At 41.1% G+C, this 24,993-nt stretch overlaps 1 protein-coding gene across 1 annotated transcript in view; it reads left to right on the top strand.

The window, feature by feature from the left end:
• Positions 1-24,993, top strand: part of LOC134543291 (probable G-protein coupled receptor CG31760) — a 55,128-nt gene that overhangs the window by 14,853 nt on the left and 15,282 nt on the right. The window contains exons 4-9 of the mRNA XM_063388200.1: positions 2,979-3,129; positions 5,904-6,015; positions 8,169-8,301; positions 12,205-12,358; positions 16,080-16,189; positions 19,773-19,987. Coding sequence (XP_063244270.1) covers positions 2,979-3,129; positions 5,904-6,015; positions 8,169-8,301; positions 12,205-12,358; positions 16,080-16,189; positions 19,773-19,987 — 875 coding nt within the window. The remainder of the gene's footprint in view (positions 1-2,978; positions 3,130-5,903; positions 6,016-8,168; positions 8,302-12,204; positions 12,359-16,079; positions 16,190-19,772; positions 19,988-24,993) is intronic.

Here is a 24,993-nt window from a genome sequence, read left to right as displayed (position 1 = left end):
CCTCTCGACCTAGCCGGGCGCTCTCCAGTAACATGCCGCGATTGGAAATGGCGAATCTATTTCCCGGTTCTTGGAACCCATGTTAGGCACTGGTAACAGTGTCTGGCATGTGAAAGACCCATCCTTCTCCTAACCAGGACCACGCCTTAACGGGATTACATGCCTGGGGGAGTGTCGATGAGTATTTTGAGGTGTGAACCTAATGTACATGTCTGGTTAGCTAGGCTCCAAGGGTTCCCTAGCCCGATGCGGAGTCGACGTGGTGAGTGAGCGGTACTAGCCTGGACAGCTAGCAGAGGTTGGATAGGCCTCCACCGGACCACGGGTTCACTGGGTGTTTTTAGGGGTCCCAGTGTGACGTGGGAGATCGGGGAAGGCGCCAGCAGTGCTGATAAAGCCTTTAGGGCTCAGGACACAGCCAACTGTCTGGTCAGCTGAGTGGAGGTACGGGTCTGAGGCGATGACTATGCTGGGTTGGTGGCCCCAGCCGCTGGTCATTACCGAAGCTCTAATACCTTCCCGATCAAACAAAAGGGAGCGATCCCTAACAGTTCTGTTTTTCTTAAAAGCTCTGGAATGTTTATAAAAAGCGAACTGCAATGCTACTCTCACCCTACCTTACTAGGGCGCATATGTGGGAGGGTAACGTGAGAATGCCGGCCGTAGGTCAGAATAATCTGTCCGGTTAGCTGAGTGAGGCAGGGGGCAGAGGTGGTAACTAGCCTGGTCATGGCTGAAGCTCTAACACCTTCCTGATCAAAGAGGGGAGCAATCCCTTGACATCTTTGTCTGAATATTACTTGCTCTGGAATTTAAAAATCGATCTGTAAGCCAACTCCCGATCTGCACTTAAAGGGCGCATATTTGGGAGGACAGGTGGAGGGTGCCAACCATAGGATGGAACACAGATGCTAGTCTTCATGCCGGATTATGTTTTAAAAACTGTACAGATACACCTTTATTATCATTTATCTGCCCTTTCGCCGCTCAGATTTCATAGTTCTCCCGTGCACGACGAGAAGAGAGCCAAATTAAAATTTTCTAATTCTATTTTAGTACATTTAGTACTGAAATATTTTGTACATTTTATTCGTGGTTCAAAAAAGGCCTATTACCTATAGCACTGCAGTAAAATAATACTTAAGTAAATTAAATATGAAAATTATTCAGTCGTGGTTCCGCCAGTGAACAGTATTCATATAAGCAATTTTTGTTTTCGTGGCGAGAATTTTGGAGGTCTGCAAGGAGAAAATTGCCCTTAAAAAGACAAAAATATTCAAATAAAAAAAAGAACATCAGAATTTCGATATTTGCTCCGCTCTGGAAAGTGAGTTATGACAAAAGGGGGGTACATCACAGCCTTCAGTCAAGCGATTTACTGGGAGGAGCTTGAGAATCATCGTGCTTGAAGACACAGGCGTGCAAACTTCGTGAACATTGTGCGTGCAAGTTTAATCTCTCCCTTCCCCCCCTCCATCACCACTGACACATCAAACCCTTCCCTAATCTTCGTCTAGGACCGCAGGAACTTCGCACTTCGCTGAAATGGGAAGTCCGCGCCGCTTATAGACCCAGCAGTTTGCGGCTACACCGAAGTCAGCTTCGCATTGGGGTTCAAAGGGGAGGTTGGGAAGCGTCAACGACGTGGCACTCGCATTAGCTATACCTTAATTGTGTGCTCCGTCGATTACTGACCCTGTCAACGTTATTAATTACGTGAGATTACTTTCTTCATTTTCAACACTTAATTGAAAACCTGCATTCGACAAAATATGTTTTCCTGGGAAGACGTAGACAAAACATTAGTTTCTTTTCACACGCTCATAGTTATTTTAGATTTTTATTTAATACGAATCACGTCAATTTTCCCATCTGTCTTCAAATTGAGGCATGTGCATTGGATGGGTCGATCGCGATTAAATTCTTGCGCAAGTTTGTGCAACCAGCGAATTTAAGTCAGACAGTTTGCTCGTCGTTAGAATTAACGTTTTCCCTCTAGATTCTCGTCAGATCACTGACAGAATTTTTCGAACATACACTTTTTGGAAATTGAAGTATTCCAAAGGGCCACAATTCCCTAAAAATATATATATATATATGTTGGCGAGAAACCAAATTTAAATTGAATAGCTGATCACACATATAAATCCCATCTGCTTATTTCAATGATATAATGTCACTGATGCATGATATTTACATTTGTTTTACTCCAGTGCGGATTCCTGATGATTAATATTGGTGTTTTCATTTTATTTTAAGTTCGTTATACTACGCGTTTAAATGAACAGAGGATTAGACAACGGAACCTCCAAGAACACAGTGGTCTCTGAACAACATAGATAACGATTCGGTGTTAGTGAATCTGAGTCATGCCAGGGTTTTAACATCGAACTCACGACCCTGGCTAAATTATCGTGGCTAATCAGCAATCAAAGCCACCAAGGACCGATTCCTGGCGATGTTTACTGACATAAATCTCCACATCATGTTCTTAGCAACATGAACTGTAATATAATGTAAATTTTGTTATGTGGCCAATGGCAAAGTAGGTAAGTTACATACCTACCTAAGGCTCAAAATCGACGTCAAACAATTGTCATAGAACAGGTTACAAACAAGGGTTTTGAATAGCTTTGTGACAGACGTGGATGCCCCGTTTGTAATATGGCACTGGGTCTCAGGTTCCCTTTTTCATTGGGGGAACTCTTTAGTGTGTGTGTCGAGTCACGGTTGTGATAAGTGACTGAATATAGAACTCTTTGGTCTATTTTTAGCTGGCGACCCACGAAGGGGGGGGGGGGTGACTAACACGTAGAAGGCGAATGAAATAGCCCGAAGCAGAGCATGCATAGCTCTTTGGCTCTGCAAGACTTGAAGAAGTGGACAGTAGCTCCTCGGCGGAATTTTCAGTTACGGCTTTTTTACCGTTGCAGATCGGTGATCTAGACTGACTAACTCTGCCCTCCTTCCCCTTGCAGGCTGAAGGGCTACCTGAGCCTGGACATCGACGTGTCGGGGCTGGAGGTGAACCAGTGCGACGAGCCCGACGGAGGGACGAGGCCAGCCTCGCTCCAGAACCAGATCCAGGCGTTCTGGGGCACGCACAAGTGCCACAACGAGTCGACCAAGGTCAGCACGGGAGCCTGCCAGAGTTTGCGGGAGAAGGGGTGGCCAAAATGAAGCCATAAAAAAGGAGGGAATACATATTTGATGGTCCTGTATTTTGGGGATCCACTTTCCTCACCAAACTCCACGTTCGCAGAAAAGAGGCTGGTTTGGTGTTCTTCATCCAGATATGTTTACGAAAGACGATATGAAAGACACTATGAACTTCAAGTGTTTTTTTTTTTCTTTTCAAAATTTGAAAATTTTAAATAAACTTTTGACAGTTACGAACGGTATATCTTTGCGCTATGTACTGCTGTTTATGATTGTGCCCTAATACCCGTTTCAAAGAGAAGGCTGATTAGTCTATAATTTTTCATAATCAGTAGGCCCCTCCCTTACTCCACCCTTGAAGGTCAGACCCGGTCTTGCGCCCATAATGTCCTTTTTTGGGTTGACCACTGAGGTAGAAGTTTGTTATGATGGTAACATCATTCACCTCCCACTAAAGCGATACGGGTTCGATTCCCGGCATAGTTACACCCGAATATTTTCCACATGGGAAACATATTTTTTTTGGACTTAAAATCTCAACAGTGAGGTAATTAGACATGAATAAACTCGAAACCGGGGAGAGAATCGGCCGTGACCTTTGTTAAGGCGCATTCACAATATGACGAATGGCATCGTTCGCCTCATTCGGTTCGACTTTTCCATTCTTCGGCTCGTTCTACTCGTCAAAACAGCTTTGTAGTGTGTACGAGTCGAAAAAAATTATCGCTACTCAATGGCTATTATATATAAATATATATATATAAATAAATAAATATAAATATATATATATTGTTGACTGTAAACTATGCTTGAAATTATCCGTTATAAAATTTTTAAGGTTTTTGAGAAGATCCTACCGATCTGCACTCTCGGGGAGAGGAAGGCATTCAGTGGCGGGATCAGCCTCAAATTTTGGGAGGGGCGGATGAGCTGAGAGTTTTGAGCCGCGTCTAATACTTCTCAACGGGAGGTCCAAAAATTAAAAAAAAAAAAAAAACATTAAGAAAACAGTCAGTTAAAATGTTATTTTAATCTAGAACCTTTAATACAGTACAGAAGTACTAAAAATAAAGAATTCCCGTGGATATAAAAAAATCTAGTTTACTTCAAAGCGGTCTGTAATAGATTATTATTTATATCATTCCAGTTTTTTTTTTAAATAAAGGTGGGGGGATAAGAGCAGGCGATTGACCACATCGCCCCTCCAATGGACGCCTCCAGACAGCGGCGCTGTGTGGTTGCAGTCACGGGTTAGAAACTCTAATTGCCGAGACAGAGAAGTAGTTTTGGGCCTGACCACTAGACAGTAGCTTTCATAATATATTGCTATATTGATTGTGAGAAGTAATGCATAAGCTATCAGAAGGCAAAAAAAATACAGTGAAAATTAATTTACTCTATTTTGGTAGCCACATTATTTTGTGCTGTGGCATACCAGAAATCTTTTTCACTTCATACTTATTTAATTTATAAATTAAATTGCCTTGTATTACAAAACAGTATTTGGTGTTTATTTTTCCGCACAATTTATATCACCTTTACTAAGCAATTAGTCGTCAAGTAGATAAAATAACTTTATTATGAACTTCGTATTAGACCCTCTATCCCGAGGTAGTATATTTTTTTTGCTAGTAGTTACGGGGCCCACCCAACAGATAGCGTCATATGTCGCGCAAAAAAAGAAACTGGTTTCAGTTTCCAGTGTAAGAGTCGTCGGTTTCCAGTGTAAGAGTCGCCAGTTCCCAGTGTTAAAGAGTGGGAAGCCTTTTTTCACAGACGAGAGAGCCACACCCGAAGTTCTCCGAAGTTCATGCTCGCTTTCTTTTTTCCGTTCTATCTCATTGTAAAAATCGGCGTGGCATTAAATTTTGCGGTCGATTAGGATAGGTTAGCTACATTATAAATACTTTAAAACATTGTGGATGGTTGGTTATATTAGGTAAGTATAGCTACATTAAAAATACTGTAAAATCATTTTATGGTTGCTTAGCAAATAACTTTTTAATATGTAGCTATCCAGCGCTAGGAAACCGTTTACATGATTTCACAGTATCTTTAATGTAGCTATCCTAACCGAATCAACCATTCACAATGTTTAAAAGTATTTATAATGTAGCTAACCTAACCTACAAAAAAACCCGAAGATGCACGATCGGGCGTTTGGCTCTCTCGTCTGTGAAAAGAAGGCTTCCCGTTAATTGCCCGTCTACAATAGCAATGTCCTAAACTGTGTCCGAAGGACACTCGTCGCTGATTGGTCCAAGCGACCCTCTGACGTCATGCGTCAAGTGGGCGAAGGTCCGAACCTACCTGGTCCGAAGACATTCGTCAATTTGAACTTTTTGTCCCAACCTGTGTACTTCGGACACAGAAAAAGAACAGAACACTCACGATATTTGAATTTCCGGTTCCCGTTTGAAAACGTGGTGTTTGTTTTTTTTATTGAAGGAAATGGAAGGTGTTGTAAGTCACTTATAACTTACATAACTTTCATAAGTTCAATCTCAAACTACAAAGCATCAAAACAATAAACAAAAACATTTGGTTTGGCACATTTACTGCGCTCTGGTGACAACTTTAGAAATCAATACATTCGGACATCGGACATCGCAATTGTGGACAGGGCAGTTTTCAAGTGAGACAATGTGACGTCACTCACATTCGGATAAGGACACGGACCACGCACAGGTTCGGACTATTGTAGACGGGCCATAAAAGTCGCCACTTGTGCTCCGTGGTCGCAGTGCCAGCCGAGGCCGGGCAGGCACTGGGCGCGCGGCGCCTACGAGTGCGTGTGCCGCGACGGCTTCTACTCCGCCAGGCACCCGGCGGGCTTCGACGGCGCACTCGTCGAAGGTGAGTTCGCCCTCCGCCGAGCTCGCCGGCACCTCCCCATTTTTTTAAAATTATTATATTTTCCCGGCCCGTCCCGGTTTTCTGAGAAAAGACGTGAACGTTAATGTGAAAGGGAGTCTTTCGTCATCACGTAATAGAAAAAAAAAATTTCGAATTTTTTTTAGCCGGATTTAATTACGCGGATTTTTCTGAGGACGGGTCCAGGAAGACTTTTTCGATGCATTTCCAGGTACTGGCAGTGGAATAATTACAAATTCCGATGTCTCAAATACTGAACTTAAATACGTAGGATTCATACAACTCTTGTTGACGGAAATTTTTAACAAATGAATTTATGTTTTGAAAGTAGCAAAAATATACCCATAATATATATATATATATATATAAACTGAATAGTTTAAAAAACTAAAAAAAAATCCGCTCTTATCATTGAATTAATTTTAATAAAAAAATAAAATTTAAATTTAAGTTTTTTATCTAACAGCCAAATAACGCACCACAACTCTGAATAACTAAAAAAAAAAAGCGTGGGTTGCTTGATATCATTTGACTGAAATTTTCTTACAGTAATAACATTATGATTTATAATAGATTTTCTATCACGAATTATAGAATATAGTCCATACGAAAATTTTAAGATATATCATTGCTAAAATGAATGTATGAACTTAATAACAATAATGAACTTAAAATTAGTAATGGGGGGCTTCAGGGGCGCAAATCTGTAGGATACGCATGTGGGGCCCGTGGAAATTTACATGGAAGAGAAAAATAAAATTAATACATGCTACTTTCCTCATTCTGATTGGCCCTCTACCAGTGACGTCAACACTAAAAGCACCGTTGCCACACTTAAGACTTTTCGTTAACCCGAAAATGTTGATTCCGATACCCACTATAGCAGTTTCAGGAACAGGCTTTTTGCTCTACCGGAATGGAAGTAACCGGTAATTAATCTAGCGGAATTATTCCGACGGCATCAAGAACAGGGCTCCTGTTCCCTACAAGCAGACTGTTTGTTTCTGTGTCGTCCACAGTGGTTGTCTGTGTGCATTCACTATCGTTTTACACCCACTGGGTTCCTCTTGCGCTGTGATTGTGTTCAGACTAATTCCTTCCTAGGAATTTTCTGCACTGTGTATGCAGTTAATATTTTACATCGGTTAGTTTTGACTTGGTTTTTTTCTCTCTCTCTGTGTGTGTGATGTGATGAATACATTTTTTGTTTGTCCGTCCTTAAGGTTTTCCTCGCGACTCACAGTGAACAACCTGCAATGGCGTACGTCCAACACCACAGGGCCGAACGATACCAGCGCCCCACTGCTATTCGGGGGGCCCCGCGCCAGCCCCTTTCATTTTTAATTTTGTTAAAAATATATATATATGAAAGTTATTGTAGGAAATAAAATTTAATTTTCGTAGTATGCAATTTAAAGCGCAGGCGAATATTTTTTTTTTTTCAACTCATGATTTCCTAGATTTGGTTACTTCACAAAGTAACGCAACTTAACCGGAAAGTTATCGTAATAATTTATAAGGGAAGAATACAAGAAATTTCCCGAGATAAACGAGCAAAAGAATTGTTTTTATTTCAGATTGTCTTAAAATAAAAAAAAGACTTTGTTTAAAAGTTTAAATTTTTTTCGAGAGAAGTACCTTGGGCGAGGGGGGGAAGAGGTGTGGTTACATACACCCCTCAGCCCCCCTCCTCCTGGTAAGTCACCTCTTCAAAATACCATGCCCCCGTTAACAGCGACTGTCCCAGGGCCCCGAGAAGTCTTGGACCGCTCATTACGAGCAAGCACAGTGTTTGAAACACGATGTCCCGCTCCTGCAGAGTGGTTGAAGGAAGGCAGAGTGGCTGAAGGAAGGCAGAGTGGTTGAAGGAAGGCAGAGTGGTTGAAGGAAGGCAGAGAGTGGTTGAAAGAAGGCAGAGAGTGGCTGAAGGAAGGCGGAGTGGTTGAAGGAAGGCAGAGTGGTTGAAGGAAGGCAGAGTTGTTTAAGGAAGGCAGAGAGTGGTTGAAGGAAGGCAGAGAGTGGTTGGAGGAAGGCAGAGAGTGGTTGAAGGAAGGCAGTGTGGTTGAAGGAAGGCAGAGTGGTCGGAGGAAGGCAGAGTGGTCGGAGGAAGGTTCCAGGGCCTCGCTGTTCGGCAGCCGCGTGGTCGGAGCAGCGCGCCAACGTCAGCTCGCTGTACGAGGAGGTGTTCCGCTGCAGCGCCTGCGCGCCCGGCTGCAGGCGCTGCAAGGACGGCTCGCCCTGCCTCGCGCCCTACAACTGGGCCTTCAGGTGGGGGAGTCCGCGCGCTCGGCCGATGCGCCCTTCAGACGGGGACGCACCACAACGCCGAATTACCACAACGCCGAAATACATTAACGCCGAAAAATGTCATTGCAGGACTGCCACAAAGGTTAGGTTAGGTAAGGTTAGCACATAAATTCATTCAGTTGTTTTTCATTTTGCTCCTGTGGCCCCCAATCCCCCCCCCCTCCCCGCAGCAACATTTTTCGGCGTTACTGTATTTCAGCGTTGTGGTACACAGCAGTTTTCTAGATGTCGGCGTTGCGGTCAATTTGGCATTCGGCGTTACGGTATTCGGCGTTATTGTACGTTCGGCGTTGTGGTAACGACCCCTTCAGTCATCCCCCCCCCCACACACACACACACGATCAGTGCCGTGTGTCGTGCTTCAGTCGGAACTAGTGGACCGGCGAACTCCCGTCAGATCGGACCGAGGGTCGAGAGCACCCAAGCCAGGGGCCACACAAGAAAGCTGCGTCATGTTCGCTGCGCCGGGTGGCCAGACGGGATAGTCTAGTTCGCGACGTCGCGTCGTAGAGACGTCGAGTGATGATTCCGACGATGATGATGATGATGTTCTGCTGGCTTTTACAGTATGGAAACGTAAAAATAAATTGGTTCGTGAATTTAATACAAAAAAAAAAAGAATTTTATGACTTTTATAGTTTGATGAAGCAGTATAAATTCAAATTAGTTTGATAGCATTCCCTTGGAATGAAATCCCAGGCATTTTCCTGCAGATCCTGCCTTCTATATTGGTCCATCGATTTATTCCATAAACATGGATTTTTTTCGTAATCTTGAATGAACTTTTTCCGTCAACTAGACTATTCAAAGCACAAAAACTGATAGTAATTAAACTTCATACAAAGCAAACGCAGGAAGTACAGAGGCGCCAAAACAGATGTTTTTGCTCATCTGCGCATTCGCGAAGTCAGCGACGTTTTAGACAAATAGCAGAGAACCGAACACCTGGCGAAGTCGCCAACATATCGCACATATCGAACAAAGCTTTGTGTGGCCAGTGACACCTGAGATGCGGCTGGCTATATTTCACTCGCGTAGCGAACATCGCGAACGTAACGAGCATAGCGCCCAGTGTGGCCGTAGCTTTAGTCCGAACTGCCGTGTGCGTGAACAGCGTTTCGCCAGTCCAATCCATCAGTCCCATCAGCCGAGTGTCGGGGCAGACATCTTTGGTCGCTCAGCTATGTTTTTTGTTTCCTTTTTCTAATTAAAATTGCAACTTCAATTGCAGCATCAAAGTTTCTTCCGCATGCTACAATGAAACTACATATCCAACAACAACAGCGAGCGCACAAGACTGATCGTGTGTGGGGAAGGCTTCAGTTCTATCCTAACTGTCGGTTCGGGCTCAGCCGACTGAACAGAGTACCTGGACTGATCGTGTGTGTGGGGGCCTTTTTTTTTTTGGGTTCAATATTTTTTGTGCTGTCATCATTTGTGGGGGTTTTTTGTTCTCTTAGTCAATTTTTCTTTTTTTTTTACTTTGTTTGTTGACCATATTCCTGTTATGGAATATTATGTGGTGCTTATATCCTGTTGACAACAGCAATTTTTTGCTTAATTTGTGTTTTTGTCTTTTGGGTATTTTTTTTAAATTTCTTCTACAGAAAAAAAAATGCTTAGCAATGGCGTATGTCCAAAAGCTTACATCAAGTCATGCACTCCCATTGCAAAAATCTTTCAAAGATAATATAATGGCCATTAATCAAATTATCCTTCAGTGTTAAGGCTGCACGCAAGAAGCAGCGGCGCTGTTAGGACCATCCGAATCACCGCGACACTAAGGCCAGGTTTATAAACCACGCCAAGGAACGCAACGTCGCAAGACGTCAACAACCCTGCAACAAGAAATTTTAAATCAGAAGAAAACTACCTTCTTCTCAAGGCTTCTATCCTCTAATTCATATTTAACATGAAAAAAATACTAGATTGTTAATAATTTTATTTAAAACAGTTCTTTCACTGTGTGAAAGTTTTAAAAAAAGTAAACATCGTATAAATAATAAAAAGAACATCATGCTCTTGTATAGATACCTACTTATAACGTCTGCGTATTTAAAAAAAGTTTTTTTTGGAACACTTCTCTTTAAAAATGGCCGTCAGAAACGCACAAAAATGTTGGAGGGTAAAACAATATTACGTTGCGTTATTGCGCCTTGCGTACATTTTACAAACAGGTTCTCTATAATGTTGTTGCTGAAAATTTTGCGGCTTGCGTTCTTGCGTAATTTATAAACCCAGCCAGGTGAAGTGTTTTGTTTGTTTCATAACTGTGATGTTTGTTTATGTTGTAGGAATATTATCTGCTTGTCGAATGTGCGCCTATAAAACAAATATAAAAATAAACAGCGTTAAAATGGATCAGGATATTGAACTTTTTGCAAAAATTATTTTTATTACGGTTGCTTGAGCCACCATATCCCTTGGAAGGGCGCAAGTATGCGAGTGAGCGTGCGAATAACTCGCCCTTCCACCAAAGGCTGCATTTTTTTAAGTATCCTAGCAGCTGTTGGGAAGGTTAACGAAGATGGCCGAAATCCGGGAGTGTCCCGGGAATACCCACAGGCCACGGAAACGTCCGCCTCGTTCTCCACTTGCGAAAAAAAATCCGGGTTTGACCCCGCCCGGAATTGAATCCGAATCGCCTTTACGTGTGAGAAATCACCGAGTGACCGCTCCGGTATAAAGACCTCACCGCTACGACGCAATGGCAAGCTGGCCCACAATAACACATAATTTTAAAATGGTGGTCTATACCTTTCGATATCAGTTGGATTTTCATGATTGCCTATTATAAAAAAGGCAACTTTCAAAGAATTTATTGCCTCTTATAATGACGCGATTTCAACGGAGTTTCCATAGCTCGAGTATATACAGGGAAAAATATTTAAAATTTCGTAATCGAAATATAAGTTATAGTCTGGCTTAATTGTGTGGTTTCAAAGGAGTTTAATTTCCAGATTTTTCCAACGTGAAGCCCCAAAACGCCCCTTTTCTTGTTGGCGGGAGGGGAGGGACTATTCCTTCCACCTTCCCAGGTCTGCAGTGAGGCTCCTCCCTCAAAAAGCCACGACGACGGCGCATTTCGCGGCGGCAGCTGTCTCCCGAACCAAGGGCGGATCTGGAACGAGGCCCAGATATTTTTTTCTAATAAATTTTACTTTATTTAGAATTGAAATACCGAACAGAAAGATTAGTATGGTCTTAATAATTAGCTTGCTGCTCTATTTGAACAGTGGGGTTGGAAGCTGGATAACAATTTTGTAACTTCTCATTTAGCCGTGTGCATTTGATTTATGGTTCAAATACGTCCTATTATATATATAGCTCTGGAGTGAAATAGTACTTTAGTAATTTTGGAAAACTATGATCAGGAAAGTCAGAAATCGTTCAGGGTTGGGAGGGGGGAGGGGGGGGGGCCTGCGGCCATGGCCCTCCCTCTGGATCCGCCAATGGCCAGAACAGGCTATAAGCTATCAGGCAAACAAACCAGAGAAAATTCACTCTATTTAGGTAGCCACTAATTTTGTGGTGTGTAATACGATGAGTTTTTGCACTTCCTACTTCTTTATTTATTACATGACGGTTTATTACAAAACAGCATTAAGTATTTTCGCATCGATTAAATTAGTTTTGCGCCGCCAAGGAGATAACTTAATATGACCAAAAAGAGTATTAACTAAAAAAAATTTTTGTATGATAACCTCTATTCCAATTTTTTTTTTATTTGCTGGTAGTTATGGGCCCGCCCAACAGATAGCGACACATGTCGCGTGAAACATGGTTTCAGTTTCCACTGTAAGAGTCGCACTTCTATATATTTCCCTCCTTGTTCTGTGCCTGACACCGACGACCTGCCGGCAGGATCACGCTGCTGACGGCTTCCTGCTGCTGCGCCCTGTTCACGCTGGTGCTGGTCGGCTACGTGTACCAGCACCGCAGGATCAAGGTGTTCAAGGTCGCCAGCCCCATCTTCCTGTGCATCACGCTGCTCGGCTGCGCCGTCATGTACCTCGAGGTACGATCCCCTCCAATCACTCTCAACATAGCCAATAGATATTTTAAAATCAAATTTAAACAAAAATAGTGTACTTCCTTTTTTTTTCAAGTTTTAACTTCTTTAGACGCGTTTTGAAAAAAAAAAAAAATGACGAGGATGAATTTTGACGATGAGCGCGCAGCATGCAACAAAAATTGGCAATATGAAAATTACACGTGCTTTTAAAATCATACACTCAAGTGATTTGACACTGAATACTGATCCATATAATTAAAAACCAATTATTTTTTGTGAATATAAGAGTGGTATAAATTGTAAACTTTTTCAAGTGTATTTTCAAGTTTATTTAAACATATAAGCGAGTTAATGTTCCCTTATGTATAATTTATTTATTTTATTTTTTAAGTAAAATTCATCTAGAATATTTTACTAAATTAAATAATTAATATTATACACGTATTTATATTAATACTGAAAACTGAGTATTAATTTAAAAAAATAATTAGTTTTTATTTATACTTTACCAACAGTATTTATAATATAGGTATAGTCCTTTTATTATTATTGTATTTCTATTTATTATTTGAATTCAAAATTAAATTTAGTTTTTTATTACGTCAAGTAAGTATAACTTCAAACGAACGTACAAAAGTACTTGACAGTAGTCCAAGAAAATTTTATGCAAAATACGGTAAAATTATAAGTTTGATATATATTCTTACTAATAATAATTTTAATTACAATCACAGATGATTTTTTAACTAAAAAAAGTGTTACGTTGCATAAAAGTGATCTTCTTGGGTTCATACACGTCACCTCTCTTTCATTTATTTATTTTTTGTGAATTAGGCTCGCTTAGTGTATCTATTGGCATCAAATAATTGATGTATATGTATTTGATTTGAAATGTCGGATCAAATTATTCATGAATAACTAATATTTTTCGAATACTTTTTGACCTTTAGTTGGTACCCGTTCTTTTTTTAAGTTTCACACTACCAGGGAGTCAGGGAGGTATCTCGAATAGTTTCCACCCGGGGCAAGAACTCATCTTGTTGCCCTTTTTTTTTTTCTTCTTTTCAAACTAACCAAACCAAAACCTTTCCCGACAACAACTCATATCACCGCCACATATCAATTCCTCTTTTCCAAATAGTTTTGATTTAACTTAGATTGTAAATAAATATACTTATTTGCAGTCATTTCATTTTTTAATACATCGCAAGTTGGATAATACGTGAAAAATGCCAGTTCTGAAATATTTGTCGATACAAATAATTCAGTTCTTCTGTCCTTCCAACTTTTCTTTTGTGTGTTCTAACACTACGACATTCAAGTAAATATCCATATTAAAAATTACTCTGTCAGTTTACCGCTCCCCCCCTTCCCCCCAAATGCGGCGCCCGGATAAAAAGTCTCGTATGCCCCTCAAGTTACGTCCCTGCAAATATCAGTGAATATCGATTGTTTCTGTGCGAGAAGCCACTTAGCATACAGCTACTACTACTGTAGGCCCATACGTCAGTGTGATAATGTCAATAGTAATGCAAGCTTATTTGAATACACGTGTTAAAAGTTTAAGTTTATATATATAGGTATTTAAATACCCCCCGAAAAAAAATTCCTGTATCCGCCACTGGGCCTACGCCATGTTTGCTGGCTTCCCGAAATATTGGCTGTAGTGTAGTGTCAGAATTTTACTGAAGTGACGGTGTTTGACAACGGAAATTTTAATTCACACTTATTAGCCATTGACAAACACTATTTCCAAAATGTTTCTGAAAGGTCGCAATATGGCGACGGCGAGGCAGAAAGTGACGTCAACTACGTCGAACAAGGTGACCGTCTAGCCGGACGCACGATCCATAAAAAAAACTAAACAAGCGGGGTGCGCTAAGGTCGACAATGGTTCGTGCATCACTTGCCCATTGGCCTCTACGAACTAGGTAGGTACTGGCGTGCGGTGCTCGCGTCGCTAACGCCACCGCTGAAGAACTTTTAAGGCCATGTTGTCCGAGCAGCGACACGCTGATGACGCTGGAAACTGGGCGATAGCCTACTTAAAATAACTATGGAGCACGCAAATTTTTTTTTGCTAATGTAAATAAACTAAATATGAAAATAAAAAAATTTCTGTAAATTTTTATTTTCATATTTATTTAATTTTTGATTTTCGGACATTTTTACAATGACAAACAGTGCAAAACTGCAATGTCGAATGTACAAAAAAACCTGCATTAAATAAAGATTGTCCGTTGCAAGAACCATTTAAAGAACGTAACGCGGGTAGTGCCAATCTGGCAACAATGTTCGCCATTTACATCTGTACTGCAGACCAGGCGCGAAACAAGACTGTACAAGCGCGCCGGTCGAGGACAGTTTTTTTGGAATCGCAACAACGCTCGTCGACGGCGGCGGCTTACGAACATTCCGCGCGACGCACGCGGAGTGCGTAACTGCGCGCTTCATCGCCGCTGCAAGGCCTCTGCGTCGAGAGGACAATGGGGCGGTGCTTTCGAACATTTGCGGTGGAAGCGAGGCGGGTTTGCAATCGTGAAACTGGGGCAGCCTTCTTTTCACAGACGAGAGAGCCTAAAGCCCGGTCGTGCATCTTCGGGTTTTTTTTTTTTTGGTTCATTGTAAATAAATATGGCGGTGTTGATAAAATGATAGGTGCTGATGGTAAATTAGGTTAGGTTAGCTACATTATAAATACTTTAAAACATTTTGGACGTTTGATTTGGTTAGGATAGTTACATCGAAGATACGGAAAAAAAACATGAACTTCGGGGAAGTTCGGGGTATGGCTCTCTCGTCAGGCATTACTCGAGAATTAGTAAACACACATAAATAAACATTAATAAAAAATCAATAAAGCTTGTTTTGACATTCATACCATCCATTGAAATTATGCCTAGCAATCCGGGTTGCTTCCACGTGGTGGCCGTTTCTCGAATTACACATAAATTAACAACTCAGTGTCAAACGCAATAACAAGAACAGCGTGGAATGCAATCGAGAAATGTGATGATACTGTGTGTCGTGTTGCAATTGCGTTGACAACGGCCCGTATAGCAGGGTTCGGAGTTTTCAACACTGCAAAATTAACTCGGAGAAAGTATCCATAACAGGTGTTTTATACAATAAAAAATAATTCTTGAAGCTCCCTGTACAATTTTTTTTAAAGCACCATAAAGACTTGACATATGTGTCTCCATTTTTGCGCCAACCCTTAAAATCTCAGATGCTTCGTGCATGACAATGTTCAAAGCTTTGCGCTTAGAGGCGATCTAAATGGGCCTCAAGGTCATGGATATACAGGCGCTTTAGAATATGAAATATAATTCTAGAGTAGGAATGTGAAGTTACGTCACTAGGTTATATATACATGTTTTAAGACGTCTGTACACTGGAAACTATAATTATTTGAGGTACAGAAGGGAAGGGGGGAAATACACAATGACCCTGGCTTTCTCATTACAAATCGTAAGGGATGTATGCGAAATATTCCCCCTGGAAGGTGGGAAGGGGTTAAGTATATAATATTTAGCATGATTTTTTTCTAACACAGTTAAAGTGCTCTAACCTCTTTTTCCCTTTTGTACAAAACTGACTCTTTTGTTGATTATGAACTTTTACAACTAATTTAAATAACATTTCAAGAAAAATTTCTGCTTTGCATTGTAAACAGTAATTGCAATTATTGTAGGTAATAAGAAAGTGAAAATGTTATGTCTAGATGGCCGCCATATTTCCAGTGCTGGACGTGTACGCGTGCATAGCCACAAAATGGACGCGGCACCTCGGGTTCTGCATCACCTACACGGCTCTGCTGATGAAGACCTGGAGGCAAGCAGGCATTTCAGATAATCTCATTCCGCTTCCTCCCGAGCAGAACCGCCGCTAGAAAGTTGGAGCAGATCTGTTTATACGAGAGTGCTTTCCTCATATTTTTGCGGCATGTTACCACCCCCACCCCCAAATCACTTCAATGTAAATAATTTTGCTGCAGTGGCCAAATCCGTGGTGGTTGTAAACGTAATTCAGACGTCTAATGTTCTATATTATACTTTCTCCATTATTTACGGTGAAAATGATATTCTGCTCCATCTTCAAAGACGTGTACTAGTCTTGGGAAGCACTATATTTGACTATATATTATATTAATATATATTATATTTATATATATTAATATATATTTATATATGTTTATATATATTATATTTATATATATTTATATATTATATTATATTATATTTTGTCGTGATGAGACTTCCCACGTGACCTTGAACTTGAAATGACGGCCACGAGGTAGATCTGTGCACGCTTTCCCCAAACACTCATATTTTCTTTAAGAGATTGACGGGTGCAGGGCATTTCGCCCTCACGGTAGGTATAACTTTCGAAACTCATCTGCAACACTTGGTCTCTGAGCACACAATTTTCAACGCAACAGAAAATACTTTTTGACGTGATAACGTCTTACAAATCGATGAACGCCGGCAGCACGCACGAAAAAGCATGACTCATTGTCACGTTCCGCCTGAGCCGAGCGTGCAAGAACCGGCGAACCACCGTGCGAGAAAATCATCTTTAATATCAATCAGGTTAAGGCGGGCTTTTTAACTAATTGTTCGTGATTATAAATATTTAAATAAAATTATTTAAATTAAACTTGCAAAAACTGTAAATAATATTTGAAAATTAAAAAGTACGCAATTTTTCATCAATGTTTTCTTTTGACGTTATCACGTAAAATTATCGTCCGTAAAACGACTTCACAGACAACCCCCTCCCCCCTTTTTTTTAAAGTGAAACTACTTTGCTGAGGGTCTTGCGTTACGAAAACTCCGATCGCATAAGGGTAATAGTTAGGTACGTGGTGGGGGAACCGGTAGAAGAGGAGAGTGCGTCAGCATGCAATAGCGGTCGAATGGGAAGACGGAATGCCCCCCCCCCCTTTTTTTTCCGTTCGTAGCGTAGCCATGCTATATTCTAGGCAGAAATGATGCAGCAGTGCTGCTACGAAATTCGCGTAACGTGTATTCGTGAACTTATCAGTTTTCGTAACGGCTGATTGATGCTGCCATATTTATTTTATTTTATTTAAAGTATCTACAATTTATTTATTTGTGTGGAAAAGAGTTACTGATTTGTGCAATCAACTTTAAAAAAGTATATTTCACTTTAAGTGAATAGTTTGATTTAAATTGTAAATAAATTATCTCTATCTGTACCCAACAAGTAAGAAGTTCCACTTCAGTCACGCGTCGACTCCACGCAAACGCTTTTTTTTCCCCATCACGATGCTTTGAAAAATCATGAAAAGAACCTTTTTTAAATTAAAAAAAATAATAGTTTCAGCACCAATTTGCAAAAAAAAAAAAAAAAAAAAAAAAAAAAAATCACGTAACCCTGATGATAGTATCAATTTTTTTTCTTCCTATTTTCCCTGACCAAACTGTGACAAGACGTTTCAGTAAACTTAGTTCTGGTTGCGGAATTTCCAGATTAGGAGGGGCGTGATTCGATGAGAATTGAGCAACGAAGGAATGGAAACGGCCGAACACCGAAAAACAAAAACAAAAACTAACTTTTTTGCAGTGACATCAGCAATATATAACCCCCCCCCCCCCCCCCCCAAATAGTCAAGGCCCATTGAAGAAAGGCGTGTGTAAAGCCTCGTTTGAATCGGTCGGGTCGAAGGGCGAGTGAAACGGTCCAGTTGCCGTGACTCGCCCTTTCACCACACCAGTGTGAACTGGGCGAGTAGGTATGACGTAGTCGAGTACCCGTCTCTACCCTGCGAGTCGAGTGGTGGGAAGCCTAAGATGTCCATCAAGTTCTGTCCCTGCCCGAACACGCCCGAATATTCACCTTCGGCCAACCTCGGGTTTATTTATATATATTTATATTTCTCTGTTTATTTTAATGTAGCTATACTAACCTAACTAACCGTCCATAGTGTTTTAAAGCGTTTTAATGTAGCTAACCTAACCGACGACCACTTTTAAATTTTGAATTCATTTTTCCTTGCGCAAAAATAAAACAAAACCCGAAGTTGGCCGAAGGTGAATTGTTCGGGTGTAATCGGGAATGGCAGAACTTTATGTACCTACATCTTAGGTCTCCCGTCGAGTGGTACATTCTGAGGCCCGGTAACTCAACCGCCCTCCTTCCCCTCGTGCACGTGCTCTTCGTGACGTCACGTGATCAGTCTTGCACATTCGTGCGAACAGCCTGGCACAAGCTAGACGGGGTACCCGGCCCAGCATGCTCGACCAATGAAAACGAGGCCTAAGGCGGTAGTATCCTTAATTATTTTTTCTCCTATTATTTCATGTTTTTGGACACAATTTCAAATAAATTCATAGTAAAACCTTACTCAATTGTTTATAAAATGTTTTTTTTCTTCTAAATTGCAAATATTTGTCAGTCCTAGCATTTAAAGAAATCGTGAAGCAATGTGGTATGCGGTTTTAGATCAACCGATGGTATTTTTGTGTATCACTAATCAAATCGATAAAAAAATTAGGTTTCCTGAAAATCATATAAACCTGAGTTTTTCAGGGTTTTTGGAAAACATTTTTTTTTTTTTTAATTCACATACGAATGATATATGAACAATGTATGATTTCAGTACATGCTAGGACTGAAATAAAAAAATTGGTTGTCTGTAAAGTCGGTTTACGGACGATAGTTTAACGTGACAACGTCATAACAAAACATTGATGAAATGATAGCATACTTTTATGAATAAAATTGAATCATTTTTATTTTAATAATAAAATAATAAATACTTGAAATTACACTAGTAATCAGATTATTAAAATGCAAGAATAATTAACCTTTATTGCCGAAATTGTTGTTGTAATAAGCAATGAAAACCACATTAACTATTCACTTCACCTTATAACCAGTCGACGAAACAGTTCACGTGTGGATGTAAGTTGCGTGCTGCCGCTGTCTTTCTTCTCCTCGGACGCATAGGCCAATCGAGTGGAAGGGAGATAGATACGGCGCAAGCGTACAATCAAGCGTACCGGGACACAGCGTAACGGGACAATGTGCGTAACGGGACACTTTTTTCGTGCGTGCAGCCGGCGTTCGTCGATTTATTAGACGTTGTCACGTCCAAAATTTACCATCAAGCTCGTAAAAACCATTAAAAAAAAAAGACTTTTTGTTTTGGGAGAACAAAATCGTGTACAGAAGACGAGATGTGAGAAGCAAAGACAAACGCAGTGGTGATCTGGGCCGCTGTAATGTGAGCTGGGGCCGCTGTAATGTGAGCTGGGGCCGCTGTAATGTGAGCTGGGCCGCTGTAATGTGAGCTGGGCCGCTGTAATGTGAGCTGGGCCGCTGTAATGTGAGCTGGGCCCGCTGTAATGTGAGCTGGGCCGCTGTAATGTGAGCTGGGCCCGCTGTGCAGGGTGTCGCTGACGTACCGCGTCAAGTCGGCGCACAAGGTGAAGCTGACGGACAAGCAGCTGCTCCAGTGGATGTTCCCCATCCTGCTGGTGATGCTCATCTACCTGGGCACCTGGACGCTGAGCGCGCCGCCCGCCGCCGAGGTCATCGTGGACGAGGCGGGGCTCGAGTTCAAGCAGTGCGTCTACAACTGGTGGGACCACAGCCTCGCCATAGGTGAGCTGGAGGGTGAACCGACACCGGTCATCTCGGATGATGTGCACTACCCAGTGACGCAGCAAAGGTGACTGGCGCCCCTGGCTCGACTAGAAAATGGCGCCCCCTCTTGGATTAAACGAGAGGGGAGGAGGGGTTCCAGTAACCGCGAAACCGTCGTGGCGTCCCGCACACCGCCCCCCCCCCCCCCCCTTTCCAGAGCCAACGCCCCTGGCGGAGGCCATCCCTGCCACCCGCTTGCTACGCCACTGGCACTACCCGCGTTTATCGGCCTATATCTACTCGAGCAACAAAAGCAGAAAACTTTATATGACATGCAGAAAGTTTCCCATAAAAAAAATATCGTTTTGACGGTTTTAACATTTTGTCAACCCCGTTTCATAACCTCTATTTTGGAAGCAAGCGCAATTAAGATCAACCTCAGAAAGGGGCCGTGCCCTCCTTGCCCCCCCCCCCCCCCCCCATGGAACACCCCCTTTCCATCTGTAACTCGTACCGTACTGACAACTTTTTTTTCTGTTAAAGTTCAAATCTTTGTAATTTTACAGATGTATATTTGTAATATTGTGTCTACTGAATAGTCACAAGAAAAATCACTGTAGTATTAAAAAAAATTATGTTAAAGTAAGTGCTCACACCATGGACGAAAATCTGTAGGATTCCCAGGTTGGTTGGTGGGTGGGTTGGGAGGGGGGAGGGAGCCTCGGGATAACGTTTATCATTCTCATTTCCCAGTTACGATTTTGTAAGCGCAAACGGGGCTCCCCCCCCCCCCCCCTAAGCTCTAAGACCTTGGCTTATACCATTGGCAGTGGACTCGTGAAGTTGCGCCAAATGCCGACAGATGGCACTTTATGTTAGATACGATACAGACAGTTGTACTGTAGAAATGCAGAATTTCATTTGTATTTTTTCTCATTAATACGCTGTAGAACTTAACAGCTTTATCCCTAAACTTTTACAAAAGAAAAGAAAAAGATAAATTTCTTGGCAACTGGTTTCCAAAAATATTTTTTTTAATGTTTTGTTTTTATTGTCCTCTTGACTGTACATGTTAGCGTCGACAGCAGCAAAGTCGTCATAGACGGTCATTGGAAGTTATACTGGTAACTGAATTTAAACTAGGGAAACTTTCTTACATAAATCAGTCTGATCAAATATGACAGTACCCCAGGTCCTGGTACGATAAGAAGGTGCTCATTGCTTGTCCCAGTGGTTTGAATGACCTCAACAAACACAGTGCAGTTATACTGGCACTTTTCATAGTTTTGAACATTACCAGCAGCATGCTAAGATTAAAATCAACCACAAATTTAAAGCTTAGGTACACGGAGGAGGTCTTTCCATTCTTCATTAAAAATTCTTGCTGCACGATGATAGATATTGTTCCCTCAAATTTTACGGGGTCAGAGTACTTTCTCCGGTTTGTGCGTTACATTGTTGAAGTGACATACGCTTACAATGCCTAGAAGCAAAATACCGAAATTTCTAATTAGCGATGCGTTAAAACGGAAGAGAAGAACATCTGGCCGGTATCACAGTATGCGGTTGAAATGGAGCGGTTGCCAGTTTCTACTCGGCAATTTCTTCTACATCGATTATTTATGTTATATTCTGGTAAATTTACTTGGCACATTATTGAGAACATTGCACACTCCAAGAAAAGCTGTCGAAATAATATATAATATTCGGCCAAATTATTGCTGCGGAAGTTCGAGCTACAGCGGCAGAAACGCACAATGCAACTCCTGCATATATATATATATAAATAAATATATTCTGAATTCAACCACTTTCATGGGGATCAAGATCTTATAACTTCTCACATTTGATGCTGTGTGTCTCGTTTTCGTAATTAGTTTTTTTCAAAGTGTTTAAATACCTACAACCAACCTGTTAAAAATTTTTTTTTTTAAATTTCATATATACGCATTGTTACGAGTGTGAAAACAGAGCGAAATGAAGGAGAGTAAGAACCACCATGAATAAATGAAGAGAGAGACGAATAATAGCCTTGAAGAGAGAGACAAATAATAGCCTAGAAGAGACTAAGGTTGATCAGAAAGAGATGAAGAGTAACCAGGAGGCCATTCAGAATGAAATTAATAGTGAAATAATGGACCACTAAGAAGAGGCTAGTATTGCCATGAAGAGTAAATGTAACCAAGAAGGGAAGAATTAAAAGAAGACTGAAACGAAAGACTCGCAAGAGGAGTTGGATAATGCCATGATGCTCAAAATTGATGAAGTGAAGATAAGCCAAGAGAAGAATAACAGCAAAGAAGAGAACAGCCAAGAGAACAACAACAGTCAGAAAATATCAAATAAGAGCTGAAGATAGGCCAAGAAGAGTTGAAGAAGAGCACAGAAGTGATTAAGATGGGTTACAAAGTTATGATGATTGAACAAGAAGAGATAAAGACAGATCAAGGAGAGTCTAAGACAGACAAAAGAGAGAGGAAAAATGTTAAGAAAAGCCGAGAAGTGAACATGAGTGAAGAATAGATGGGAAATGCAAAGAGAAGAAGATTGACCAAGAAGAGGTGAAGAATGACCAAGAAGAGACGATGAGAACACAAGGAGTCATGAAGATAGTACAAGGAGTGTAACTTCCTCCCCCTTTCCATCATTTAGGGGGGTACAACACAAAAAAAAAGTTAACTAACATCCAAAATGTTAAACACATTAAAATTCAAAACAAAGTGTGTAACAAACTGCAGAGTGAATAGGGGGAGAGAAAGAATAACAGAGAGAAAAATTAAGACGATTCAGAGTGAAATAATCTGTTTTTACTTCTTACTGAATTTATTAATGTATTTTTTAGTCGTGGACCAAACCTTTTACTCATACATGTACACAATTCTTAAACCTACAATAATTAATACTAAACCAGCAACTAAATTTCCAGTCTGTGTTGTCTATGGTTTGGGTGTGCCACCAATTTACCACTGTTCTTGTGGGTGCGATCGCGTCTCTGCACGACTCGTGAACGAAGGATGTGAAATGTAAGTTTATTGCAGATGGCTCCATTACTTAACTGATTTGCGCAGACAGGTCCGGGACGAAAACTGAAGCAATAGTTCGTAGTAAAACTGCAGTATAGGGCAAAAAAAAATTGGTTGTCTGTAAAGTCGGTTTACGGACGATAGTTTAACGTGACGTCATAACAAAACATTGATGAAATGATTGCATACTTTTATGAATAAAATTGAATCATTGTTATTTTAATAATAAAAGAATAAATACTTGAAATTATACTAGTAATTAGATTTTTAAAATGCAAGAATAATTAACCTTTATTGCCGAAATTGTTGTTGTAATAAGCAATGAAAACCACATTAACTTTTCACTTCACTTTATAAACAGTCGACGAAACAGTTCACGTGTAGATGACTTGTAATTAATTTTAAAGACTGGCGTTTAGCTATAAAGTTTAAATATAATTATGAACAAGTTTTCATATAAATGTAATCAAATATCTATAATCAATCATTTGAATCACCATAATTTTTCACGTTAAACTATCGTCGGTAAACCGACTTTACAGACAGTCAATTTTTTCAAATAATAAAGTTTCAATGTTAGCAATTAAAACTTTAGTCAATGTTTAGAAATGAAATCGGACGCATAGGCCAATAGAGTGGAAGGGAGATAGATGTGGCGCAAGCGTCCAATGAGCGTAACGGGACACAGCGTAACGGGCCAATGTGCGTAACGGGACACTTTTTCGTGCGTGCAGCCGGCGTTCATCGATTTATTAGACGTCACGTCAAAAAAAAAAGGGTCAAAACTGATTTTTGTAACTGTCCTGGTAGTGCCGGCTTAGTGTAAGAGAGCCTGTCACTCCCCCACGCCCACCTCCCTCCCACTCCAGACTGACAGGTGGCTACCGCAGGGATTACACTGCACGCGCCGCGCTCGCAGTCCAGTGCGCGCGGGCTAGATTACCCTGGCCGCGCACTCCTGCTCACTGCATGCCATAACATTGTCTCGCGTAGGAGGCGCGCGGAAACGTAACACTAAGTCACGCTTTAAAACTAGTTACAAAAATAAAATGAGTTAGTTACGGGGCCCCGTTAAAAACTGGCAAAATAGTTCCAGGATTCCCTCCCCTGCCCTCCCCTCACCCCCCCAAAAAGTGCCGCATCAAACAAACAAAATTAGTGCTAAGCCTCGGCAAAAGCAAACTGGAAAGGCACTTTTTTTCATGCAAAACTTAAATTCCAGAATCTGTTCCGTCACCATAGAGGCTAAAATAAAGAGCGGATCTTACCTTGACAGTTGAGGAGTTGCAGCCAGAGTCCAGGCGGTGCTCGTCGCTCTGGCGGTCGTGCAGTCTCTCTGAACTCTATGTTCCTCCCCACAAAGGTGTTTGAGCACCCCACTTTCCAACGGGAAGCCTTCTTTCACAGACGAGAGAGAGCCGAAGTTCCCCGAAGTTTATGTTTTTTTTCCGTATCTTTAATGTAGTTATCCTAACCAAATCAACCGTACACAATGTTTTAAAGTATATATAATGTACATAAACTAACCTAATTGACCATTAGTATCCTTTTATCAACACTGCCATATTTATTTACAATGAAAAAAAAAATTCGAAGATGCACGATCGGACGTTTGGCTCTCTCGTCTGTGAAAAAAAAGGCTTCCCCTTTCCAACGTAGGTATACACACCACCAAGCGTCACGATGCAGACTTTCAATTTTGCGGCACCGACGATCAGTGCCACACTGCCCATGCGCAGAGCGCGCCACTCACGCACACACAAAAAAAACCCTACCGGAATTCTGGTATGAGTCCCAGCACAGGGTGGCATAACCCACGCACACACCTCTCGTACACTTCCGGTACGCCGCTCCTGCATTTGTGTTACCCATACTTTAATTAATAAAGATTACCTATAAAAAAGACTTACAAAAACGTTTCCCTTGAAACTGACAGTTATTTTTGATAAGCAAATTAGCACATTTCAATAATTATAAGTGTAGAAAGTTAATTATTAAATA

This window comes from Bacillus rossius, assembly GCF_032445375.1.
Source record: "Bacillus rossius redtenbacheri isolate Brsri chromosome 9 unlocalized genomic scaffold, Brsri_v3 Brsri_v3_scf9_2, whole genome shotgun sequence".
NCBI lineage: Eukaryota > Metazoa > Arthropoda > Insecta > Phasmatodea > Bacillidae > Bacillus > Bacillus rossius.
This window is presented reverse-complemented; position numbering and strand designations above follow the sequence as displayed.